Consider the following 12,536-nt stretch of genomic DNA (forward strand, 5'->3'; position numbering starts at 1 on the left):
AAATTGTGTTTATAAATTGCTGTTTTCATGATTGGCTTATTTGATCATAACAAAGTCCTAAGTAATGTGCACGTGTGCCCAGGGCCTGTGAATCAAATGCTGCTAGTAGGCGTGCTGTACTGATTGTTTTTACTGCCATGTCAACCTGGCAAGTTCACCCACTTGTCATGCCGTAATCTTCCCTTCTTTTACATGTAAGGCACCCCTAAGGTAGGCCCAAGGTACCCCCCCCCCCCATGGGCAGGGTGCAGTGCACGTGAAGGTAGGACATGTACTGGTGTGTGTGACATGTCCTGATAGTGAAATACTGTGCATTTTATTTTTCACTATTGAAAGACCAACTGTTCCAAAGGCCTAACATGAGAGTTGTTTTGTAACATTTTACAAGCATAAGTCTCCATTGGGATAAGATGGAGAAATGAAGTTTAGTATGCTTGATCTCTGAATTTAAAAATACATTTTTTAGTGAATATGATTTTTATGTTGTGTGTTTGAAAAAGCCATTATAGAAAGTGGGCATTTTCTTGCTTAATCATCCTGTGTGCCTCTGCCTTTTGTGTATTATCTGTATAAGTTTAAAGCGACAGGAGCAGGGGATGTGCATTCACACTAGACAGACAGAAGGAGGCAGGGGGTGTTAAGATGTGTCCTGCACGCCGAACCGCTCTGCTCACACCGCAGTGCCAACACCTACTGATGCAGAGCTTCTGACTACAACCTCACGGAGTGCAATCTGAAATGTGTGTGACTTCAAGGGCCTGACGACTGCTTAACTGACCTCAGGAAACAATGAAACTGCATTTTCAAAGCTCATTGCAAGGTCTATGATGCCCTGCATTTCCAAGGTACAGCTGTGGGTCTTCCCGACACCGTAGCTGGCCTGCAACGGTGAATTGGTTTGTTCACGATGCCGCAATAGCCCCATACAGAGCTATTAACTTCAAGGAACTGTATTTTAAAGTTATCCTTGCAATACTCGTATTTGAATACTGTGTGTTGGATTTTTATTGTTGTGATCTTGTTTTATACAGATATATTTGGCTATTTTTCTATTTTTCTGACGTGGTCTTGTGTTTTCACTGTATTACTGTGTGTTATGTGCAAATGTTTCACCCATTGCCTTTGAAATAAGCCTGACTGCTTGTGCCAGGCTACCAAGGGGGTGATCAGGGGTTATTTTAAGAACACCATCATTTCCCAATTGGAAATTGCACTTATAATATGTAATAAGGTAATCGCAATGTTAACCTATAGAAGGGATAGGCTGAGCAGTGGTGAAAAACAAATGCAATCGTTTTTCACTATCAGGACATGTAAAACTTAAAAGTGCATGTCGTTTTTTGGAAATACATTTCACCCTGCCCTTGTGGGTGACTTATATGTATTAAAAAGGAATGTTTGGGTGTGGCAAGAGGGCTTACTTGTCAGCTTGAAATGGCAGTTCTTTAACTGCACACACCAGCTCTGCAATGGTAGGCCTGAGTCATGTTTAAAAGGCCTTTTAAGTGGGTGGCACAAACAGTACTGCAGGCCCTCTGGAGGCATTTAGATAGTGCACTTTACTAGGGACTTATACGTTAATTAAATATGCCAATTGTTGATACGAGCCATTGTTACCATGTTTAGAGAAATGAGCACATGCACTTTAGCAATGGTTAGCAGTGGTAAAGTGCCCAGAGTCTTAAAACCAGAAAAAATGAATTCAGCAAAATGGGGAGGAGGAAGCAAATCGTTTGGAGGTGACCCTGCAGATAGGACCAGGTCCAACTCATGCAGACATGACTATGGTGGAGATGGCAAAGAACCCTAGTTAACATTAGTTATGAAATAGACCACATCTGGTTACAGAAATGCAGCCTAGGAAGTGAGAAAGTATTTTACAAAGAAACAGACTGAAGTGCATGATACCCACATTGTCTGCATACAAATAATACAACCAGTCACATTCATGACACAAGTGTAAAAACACCTGCAGATGAGAACATCCATCATCTAGTCAGTGCCAGTTTCTTGGAACAAGCTGCACATTGTGGAAAAAAAAAAAACTGGACTATCTTTTGTATTGAAAATCAGAGCAAGCATAGGAGTCCAGAACTTCGAACTTTATGAATGACACCTATGAGGTGACCCCAACAGAATCTCTGAAAGTAAACATTAATTGTGTTCCATTTGTTAATTTGATCATTGAGAGGAGCAAGCGTGTAAGAACTAGGTGCCCAATTCACAACAAAATGATGCAGTGTAGTACCGCAAGCCATTTTGCTGCACTAAGCTGCGTCATTTTCAAAGCACAGTGATGTGTCATATTTACAACAATATGGCACATCCCTGTGCTTTCCTTTGCGCTGGTGCACAATTGGCTGCCAATTACCAATGCAGGCACCCTTGTACCATGGTGCAATGGGTGCCTGTGTTGCGAGGATGATTGTTTTTGAGCAGGAAGGGACTCCTTCTGCACAATAACAATCATTGATAGTGTTTTCCTCTTTCTATGTGTGCTGCAGAATGCAGCGCGCATAGAAAGAGGAAAAACAAGGAGAAATTAAAGTGTTTCTCTTCATTGTGCCTTCTTACGCCTCCCATGGGGTGGCATATGATTCTGATGCATTCCCACCTTTACGAAATGTTGTAAATCTGGGAATGTGGTAGAATACATGGATGTTGAATGGGAAACCCACAATAACACCCATGGCACGCCACTTTCAGGGAAAGTGATGCGTAAAAAGGGGCTGTATTTACGAGGCCATGCAGGGTGGCTTTGTGTGGCCCTGTAAATATGGGACAGCACACTGTGCCACCGGTGCATCAGATAAAGTGACTCACTGGCGGCGCAAGGAGCTTTTAAATAGCCCCTAGGTACATACGTTTATTCGTTACGGTAGCGGATTGTCATTGTAAGAATATCATTTGACATAAATATTGTATCCTAAATACTGTTTATATAAATGTAATGTAGAATAATAAAACAGACCGAATATGTTAATAATATTTAGAAAACAATATTTATATCAGACAGTATCTCTGTAGATGATTCTCTAACATGCAGGTGTTCGTCAGACAGACTTTGACTCACATCAGCGGCATTTAGGTGAAGAATCCTAAATTCTTTTTTCAAAAACCAGTACAAACTACGGGGCATATTTACAACAGAAGTGGCTTTAGCCTCCTTGGCTTAACGCCGCGCGCTGCCACTTCTGAAACGCATGACTGCACCATATTTACAACAATTTGGTGAAGCCTTGCGTTTCCCCCTGCGCTGGCACTACATTTTTGCTGCATAGCTCCAATGCAGGCACCCTTGCACCATAGTGCAAGGGTGTCTGCGTTGTAGAGGAAGACTGTTTATGTGCTGCAAGGTGTCCATTCCTGCATATAAACAGTCTTCAAATGGCAGTTTGTAACTTCTATGTCTGCTGCTTAATGCAGCACACACAGAAGTTGCAAAATGTCATTTTTTTAATGATTGTTTATGTGTAGGAATGGACACCTTCCTGCATATCAACAATCAATGGCGTTTTCCTGTTTCCATGTGTGCTGCGCAATGCAGCACACATGGAAACAAGAAAAAATGAGGAGAAATAAAGCATTTCTCCTCGTTTAACCTGAATAAGACCAGGTTTTCCCTGGTCTTAATTTTGACGCTGCCCCATATTTACGCCAACCGTATAAATATGGGGCGGTGTTAAAATCAATGGGTGCCCATAGCGTGAAAGGGTGCCTTATTTACGAGTGACATTGTGGTGGCAATAGGGGTTTGTTAAATGCCCCTACGTTCTATGCAATACTCTTATCATATCATTATAGGCTATGTGTGTGTACGTTATCGTACCAATACTTCACCCTTTACCATTCAAATAGAACACAGATGCTGTTAGATACCTATGGATGACAACACAATCAGTAACTTTCACAGTCAATGATGGAGAGCATTTAACTTTTATTTATTTGCAGTTTTTAAAGCTTGTGCCAGGGTCAGAGCATTTTACACAAGAAAAAGAGAAGAATTCAATTGCAATAACCATACAATATATCGCAAGATATTTTCTTCTGGGAAACATACGTTATCAGCACAACTATAAATAACATCACTAGAGAGGCGAACACAAATGTAAAAAACAACAAACTTTTCCATCTATACTTGTTAAGGAATATTTTACTTATTTGGTGACACTTGTCAGGTTAACAAGAACGTTTTTTGATAAGCTTTAAATATTGGCACTGCATTTAATACTCGGTGGGAGCAACCCTATTAAAGGCTTGGCATGTTGATCCTTCCCTGTGAGGGCCATAGTTGAAAACTACCCTAAAACAATCCTCGTCAGGAATGGATTTTCCACGCTCAAGAAATGCGCCTGGAGCACTGGAACCATCTGATATTTCACCTCAAACACATACTTCTCAATAGCGCAAATCCATTTATCTTCCGGATATTGTCTTGAATTTGTACACTCCTGTTGTTTCTCCTCTATTTGTGCAAGCCGAAGTAAAACTGTAGGATATTTAGGGGCAAATTTACAAGCCCCTATCGCTACCATACGTCACTTTCAGTGACACTATGATGGCGATAGGGGTTTCACCTTATTTACAAGAAGGCGTTAAGCCACTTAGGGTGGCCTAACACTGCCTTGTAAATAAGGCACCATTTCACGCTGCACTTAGCATGAAAGGAGAGGGCAATGGGTGTTGTGGTGAGTGTTCCACCGCAACACCTATTGTTTTTGACGCTGCCCCCTATTTCCAAGAGCACCGTCAATAGGAGGCAGCACCAAAATTAAGACCAGAGAAAACCTGGTCTTAATCAGGCGGAAGGAGGATAAATGCTTTCTTTCTCCTCGTTTTTGCTGTTGCCATGTGTGCTGCGTTGTGCTGCACACATAGAAACAGCAAAACGCCAATGATTGTTTATGTGCAGGAAGGTGCCCCTTCAGTCACAAAAACGATTATTTAAAAAAAAAATGCTGCTTTGCAACTTCTATGTGTGCTGCATGAAGCAGCACACATAGAAATTAGAGAACGGCATTTAAAGATTTTTTTTTGTGCAGGAAGGGCGCCCTTCCTACACATAAACAATCTTCCCCTCAACATACACACACTTGCTATGGTGCAAGGGTGCCTGCGTTGGCGCTAGGCAGCTAAATATAGCGCCAGTGCAGAGGGAAACGCAGGGATGCACCATAGTCTAGTAAATATGGGGCAACCCTGCTTTTCTAAAGTGACGAAGCATATCGTTAGCCTTCTTGGCTTAAAGACACGCTTCGCCACTTTCTTGTGAATATGCCCCTTAGTGAGTTCAATGCTGTAGGGGTCCAAATGCTGGGCCCTAATGACATGTTTGCTAAGCTAGCTCCTATAGACTCTTAAAGCCATTCAGAAATGTGGCGATCTCTCTTTGATACTCAGATATAGTATTTGGGGCCTCATTTACTAATTTTCAAATAAGAAATCGTAAATTGTGAATATTTACAATTCATGATTTGAGATTTCTCATTTGGAATGTACTAAAATGTATACAGTAGAAGTGCGCCGATGTCTACCAAATGCATTGGCATGTATCAATAGGGTGATTCCCAAAATACCGAATGGAAATGGGTTGCAGTTTGACTCACCTTAATCATATGCATGAGGTAGGTCGAAAATGTCAACCCACTACGATTGGCCAGAGTCACAGGCAGAGCGGCCTACTGTTGTCAACAGACCGCCATGTCTGTGATTGCTTTTAAATAAAGCATTTTTTTTTTTAAATGCAGACAGCTGTTCTAAAAGGAAAACAGGATGCATTTAAAGAAAAATTACAACCATTTCTTAAGAGTAGGCAGTAAATAATATTTGGTGTCCACATTCACAAAGGTGTGAATGGTAACAGTGGTAAAATATTAATGCTTTGCAATTTCAGTTGCAAAATATTAATGCATATCTAAACGCATCAGAATTTGGAAGGGTTGCTCTATACACATTATTTTCAAATACCATTTCTGTGTTCACTCGCAAATCCAAATTGTGATTCAGGGGCTTATTGCAGGATCACAATTTGAGTTTTGTACACAAAAGCTCCGATTTGACCTTGGTTACTGTGAAATTATTTTGTACATGTGGCCTTTAGTAAGCATAAAAACTACACAAAGAAATGTTACGTGGTTTCATTGTCTTCTTAATACAGTTCTTGGCGACTTCTGGCTTCCTCTCACTCTTTGAACATGCATCAGTTCAATTTTGGTTGTGCCGTGTGAATTGAAACTAATTGTTATACCCGTATTAACATTGTACTACTGCAAATAGTGTGTTAGTAAGCTGTGCAGTGTGAGTGTTTGAGTAACAGAAGGGTGTGCTCTGATTGACCAGGTGGACCAGGTGGACAAGGGACTATTTCATGTGTTCTAGATTTTGGAGGTAAACAAGATGAACATGGCGAGGGATACAAGACCAAAATGCCTCTGTCTTAAGACTGTAAGTGGGAGATCAGACTGAACTATGCCCAACATTAATATCTCTGGTGACCAGTGGCGGCTCCTCCGCAATGGTGGAGGAGTGTCGCCACAATGGCTCAGAGCCAGCAGGTGCAAAGTAAAATGATATTTGTTAGAATCCGGGTTCTCTGGTTGGTACAGGTAGGTACTTGTGAACGCAAGGCCTGGCGCACCAGGACTTCCCGGGGAGCACGCATGCCCCCCCTGAGGGTGACACATAACTCCTGTGTCATGTGACAGTCTGCCTGGCGCAGATCTCCCAACCCCTGTCCATCTGACAGTGCGCGAAGATCCCCCAGGACAGAAGTGGTGTCACCATGGTCATTCACTGGTGACGCAGCCCTTCTGGCTGGCCCCTGACCCACTGGTTCTTCCACTGGGGGATCCTTCCCCCTCTCACCCCTCACTCTGGACTTCTGCACCCTCCCAACTGGAGCGGTACTGCCAGACACCAGAACTGATGGAAGCCTGCTTACAGACACTCCCCGTTCACCAGACACTAGGGGGTCCCGCACAACGGGCAGCCCCTCAGGACAGACTAGGCTCCCCACCTGGTGTTCCCTCAAAGAACCATCCAGGCTCTGAGACTGAGGTTGGGCACTACCGGGACATGACCCATTCTCACTCCTTCCCCTTAAAGCCAGGACGTGAGGCCCTACACCCCTCTCACTACTACAGGACCTAGTTGGGCTACTCTGAGCCACTTCCACCACACTGGGTTTGAAGATACCTGAACCACTCCTCTGGGGATCACTCCCCAATGCCTTTCCAGACCCTCTGGACTCCACCAAAAGGTCTGCTTCCAATGTGAGCTCCCTGCGGTCAGAGAACTCACTCTCCCACAGGTGTTGGCATAGCTCTGGAAAACAGGGACTTACAATATGCTCTCCCACAATTGGATCACACAGCCCCCTAGCAGGGTTAACCAAACTATCCTTCACCTCACCATCCAGTGCCTCACACACGTACTGCACACCCCTCTCCTGAGACTGGCAAGACAGTATCTGACTGTCTCTGTCACACAACTCACACTCTTCTGGGCGGTCTTCACACTCAAATACCAGGACTTCAATTTTGGGGGAACCCCTCTCCCTACACCTCTCATCTAGAGTCAGTAGAGTGTGCCTCCCACTACTAGGACCATGAACCCCTGCGCCAGTTACCCTATCCCTCTCATGGACACTGCGCACTACTGGAGCTACCTCATGTCCTGGAACCTCCTGGTGTATGTTAACCCCCTCCTTCAAGTCAGGTGCCATGTCTCTGGGTGCGTGTACTATTCTATCTGCACTAGAAAATTCAATATTGCTGCCACCATCTGAGCTGGGTTCCTCCTCCCACTCAGCAAAGCTCAATCTCTGAGCTACACAGATTTCTTTTTGCTGGGCTGAGGCACTCATGGTCTCAAGCTTCTCGAGCTCTAAGTCAAGATTCCTCATGATCAACTCATGCTCCATTTTCATTGTTCTCTCTTCCAGAGCCAGATTTTTGCTTTCTAGCTCCAGCTGCCCATTCAATTTGAGCTTTGCTATTTCCATTTCGTGCATCCTACCCTCTCTTCTATCTGCCAGCTCCTCTGGAGATATACTTTTCCTAGAAACACTGCTACCAGCAGGGGAAGGGCTTCTCCTTCCTCTTGAGCCCACTGGCCCATCCAGTTGCTCATCTGCATTATCATCATCAGTGGCATTCCTTGCTTCTACCCAGGCCCTCAGCGCCTTGTAGAACTGTGTCTTGTTTTTACATCCAGTTGTAGAAACAGTAAACTTCTTGCAAAATAATTTCAGCTGTGATAACTTGTAGCTGTCTATGGATGCTGCTTTGTCCACCATGGTAAAGCTTGGCAGTGCTCAAAAATAGACAGTCCCAAAAAGAAATCTACCAACAAGTATTGGTTGCGTTTATGGTCTGCACTCACTAAGTAGTGTTCACCAATCACTGTACATGAGTCACAAATGCAAGTCCAGAATCCTCACCACTGACCACCAATGTTAGAATCCGGGTTCTCTGGTTGGCACAGGTAGGTACTTGTGACAAGCAGGGAACCTTTCCTCTAGTCAGGGTAAGGGGTTACACTTCTAAAATAACCCCTGCTCACCCTCTAGGTAGCTTGGCGCGAGCAGACAAGGCTTATCTCAGAGCGTTATAGGTTAAGCATTTGTGGACACATACAGTAACCAAGTGACAACACTACAAATGGACACCACACAGGTATTTATATTAAAAATAAGGATTCTTTATATAGGATTATCACAAGACCATTAAACGATTAAAAATACACAATACGGTTGCTTAGTTGGTAGAAGATTGCTAAGTTTCTCTTAAGTTCTTAAATGCGACACTTTAAGTCAATGTACTTTAGATGCGACACGCAGGGCAACGAAAGTGTTGAAGTTCTTGGTGCAAAAGAAATAAAGACAGGATCTTCCAGATGCGTTACGCTTCTCCGATGTTGCGAGAAGGCTCGACTCGATGCGTCAGCTACAGCGGCGTCACCCTTGACGAGATGCGACAACAGCGGCCTTGGCAGCGGCACTCTTCTCCGACGTTGCGAGATGCTTCCGGTCGATGTGATGCTGCAGCGGTGACACCCCTTCTGCGAGATGCGACGACAGCGGCTCCGACGGCGGCACGCTTCTCCGTGGATGCGAGGCGCTTTTCTGGATGCGGTGCAATGCGACAACTACGATGGCTGCGATGGCGACACGCTTCCTCCTCGATGCAAGACTCTTCTCTCGATGCGGTGCAATGCGACAGCTACGATGGCGACACGCTTCTTCGGCGTTGCGAGACACTTCCGGATGATGCGAGGCGCTTCCGCTCGATGCGATGCTGCAGCGGCGACACCCTTTGCAAGATGCGACGACAGCGGCTCCGACGGCGGCACGCTTCTCTTCCTTGCGTTGCGCTTCCAGCTCCTTGCGACACGCAGTCCCTCAGAAGCACCAACAACAGCAGCAGGCACTTCCAAAAGACTCTGGGGAGCTGGGGGTGAAGTCCACTGGTCCTGGGACTTCGTTCAGGGGGCAAGCTCAGTTCAAGCCCTTGGAGATCTTTTTAAAGCACAAGTTGAAGGAAAGTCTTTAGTAGTCTTTCTCCTCTCCTTCAGCAGCAAGGCAACCACTGCAGGCCAATCCCCCAGGTCAGGGACAGTACTCCTCCTACAGCTTTCCCAGTTCCTTCTCCTCTGGCAGAGGTTCTTCTTGTTTCAACAGGATCTACTTTCTTGGGAGCAGGGTCCCAATACTTCTACCCCTAATTCCTTTGTTCCTCTGGGGTTGAGGGGCCTTTGCCCAGTCCAAACCAGTTCTTGAGCGCTCTGTTGACATGACTCTGCCTTTCTATTCAGGGTGCAGGGCAGAGACATCAGCCGCTCCGCAGGAGGTGGAGCCAGCATTGTGGTCGCAGAGCACAACCCTATTCAGAGCCCAGGTGTACTCCTCCCACCCATCTGACTGCCAATCTTCCTATTCACCACCAGGCTACCTAGCCCTGCCCCTCAGGTTTTCCCCAGCCCTGTCACTCACACAACCAGACAGGCAGATACATATCATAGCAGAGGCGGGCTGAAATGGTCAGGCAAGCAACTACCAACTTTCTAAAAGTGGTATTTGCAAACACAGAATATTAAAATAAACTTTACTAAAATATGTATTTTATTATTCTGAGTTCAGGCATACTAAACTCGAATTTCTACCATGTTCCCTGGGTCTGTTAGGATCATAGGATGTAACAATTCTAGCAGCCCATTCTGGCCTATGGAGAACAGGTAGCCTTACAATAGTGAAAAATGAAAATGGCTGTAATTCACTATTAGGACATGCCACACACATCACGGCTTGTCCTACCTTAGGCTTGCAATGCACCCTGCCCTTGGGCCTACCATAGGGGTGACTAATATGAAGTTAAGGGAAGGTTTAGGGACTGGTAAGTGTGTGCACTTACCCAGTCAGCATGACAGTACCAGACTGCACGCAGGTTCTGCAATGGCAGACCTTAGATACATTTTACCAGGCCGCTTCTGTGGGTGGCACAACCAGTGCTGCAAGCCCACCAGCAGCATTTGTATGTACAAGCCCTGGGCACTCCTGGTGCACTTTACTGGGGTCTGACAGTAAACCAAATAAGCCAATCATGGAATCCAACCAACATATACATTTTACATAGGGAGAGCATATGCACTTTAGCACTGAACAGCAGTGGTAAAGTGCCCAGAGTCATAGAATAGCCAACAACAGGTCAGAAAAAGTACAGGTGGAAGGCGAAAAGTCTAGGGACCATCCGGCCAAAAGGGCCAGGTCCAACAATATTTTATTATCATGTTATTTTTCAGCTGCTGGCTGAGCCACCGCGTGAAGAAATGGCAGGGACGGGCAATAGGTGGGGGGAGGAATGGAGTGCTATGTGCTCTTCTAAGCACGCGTGTCTTAGGCCGGCCAAACAGACATGCTCACATAGGTTTCTCTAATCCGACTTTATTCTACAGCCGGGTGGAGAAACGGCACAGACTCTCTGTGCCTGAGCGGAGCATCAAACCAACCCTCTCAGGTCAATCATAGTATGAGAGCAGCATCTGGATTGGATGGGGAGTCTGTCCCAGGGACTGCCTGAAGCAGCAGGAAAACGGAGGAGCACCAGAGCGTGAGTCAGCCGCAGGATAAGGTAAGGTTTATTTTATGTTTTTAACTAAATCCTCCCTCCCCCGCCACCACCACTGCTGTGGTTGCCCTGCTGCGACACTGCTGCATATTGAGAGCAGCTGCGACTGCTGATGACTTCCATTCATTTCATGCAGCAAATATGCAGATGGACGATATGTGCACAAGAGTGTCTTCTACATGTATTTGTTTTATATTTGGGCATGCTTACGGGGGACACATTTTGTCAAGTGTCCTGAATACCAACTTAAAAACTAGGTTACAGTATTCACTGTCGCATTGCACGTTGAAACCTTTTTATATGTTGATAGATATTACGATTTCAAGTGTATTTGAAAATGCTATTATATTTCAGGTTATATTTCAAACATACTTCAGAAGGCTGAAATTCCTAGAATTTCAAATGAAGAATGTCAGGCAAACTACAAACATCGAAGGATAAGCAACTCTATGACATGTGCAGGATACAAAACAGGTGGAAGAGACTCATGCAAGGTAACACTTTATTTTTCTGTGATGCTCACAACAGGTGATTGATAGCAAATGCTCTCATGCAAATCACTTATGCACCCCAAAATTACTTGTTGTTCTCTACTGATGAAGGAATGAATTCAGAAAAACGTGTCTAGAGTTACACAGGCTACAACAAGCAGGTTGAAAAATTAAATATGGCTGATGAAATAAGTGTATTCATGCACTGCATTTACCATGATGCATTGGGGCAAACTAAGTGCTGGAATGTGAGGCAGTGTACTCCCAACCTCCTTCTGTTTCAAGTAACTTATTTATTCAGATAAGACAGCCAGTATCTGCAGAAATTATATTTGCATGCATGATCATTTATCAGTGCAGATCTCAGATAATTTTCTCCATTATCCTTTCCAGCAAAGACGGTATTGGTTCTATCACCCTGGGTGAGATGTTGGGTTGTTGGGTGAGGAAGGTGTGAGCCCTTCACAAGCAATCCCCATAATCGTTGTCAGGGTGAACGACAAATAGTCACTAAATTAACCTTTGCTTAACCCTCTGGTAGCTTTGAACAGAAGCAGTCAGGCTTAACTTAAAGGCAATGTGTAAAGTATTTATGCACCACTCAAACAGTAATAAAGTGAAAGCACAACACAAGAAAAAGCCCACAATAACACAAAATCTAATAAATTACTTGACACCAAAACAACAAAAATCCAATAATTAGAACTGGAGATATGCAGTTTTAAAATGTCAGGTAAGTATAGCGCATAAAAGTACAAATTACCACTCAAGGTTGTCTGGTCAAACAAGACCAGGTGAAAGTCACAAGCACAGGCCGACTGCGATAGTGTGCAGGCCCTATACAGGGATCAGGTTAGTCCTGCTGAAAGAATTATCTCCGACAGTCCAACACAAAGAGTTCTGTTCTCTGTAGACGGGGCCC

The 12,536-nt window shown here is 44.6% G+C and overlaps 1 protein-coding gene across 3 annotated transcripts in view; it reads left to right on the forward strand.

Annotated features, from left to right (window-relative positions):
- The window catches only part of LOC146862709 (plasma kallikrein-like), a 640,898-nt gene that overhangs the window by 411,579 nt on the left and 216,783 nt on the right, over positions 1-12,536 (forward strand). For 2 of the 3 annotated variants that reach the window (XM_085641979.1, XM_085641980.1), the window contains one exon: positions 11,478-11,617. In XM_085641979.1, coding sequence (XP_085498105.1) covers positions 11,478-11,617 — 140 coding nt within the window. Of the gene's footprint in view, positions 1-10,950; positions 11,127-11,477; positions 11,618-12,536 lie in introns of those variants that run through there. The other variant, XR_014978168.1, reaches the window with a different exon arrangement.

This window comes from Triturus cristatus, chromosome 2_2 (genome assembly GCF_964204655.1).
Source record: "Triturus cristatus chromosome 2_2, aTriCri1.1, whole genome shotgun sequence".
NCBI classification, from domain to species: Eukaryota; Metazoa; Chordata; class Amphibia; order Caudata; family Salamandridae; genus Triturus; species Triturus cristatus.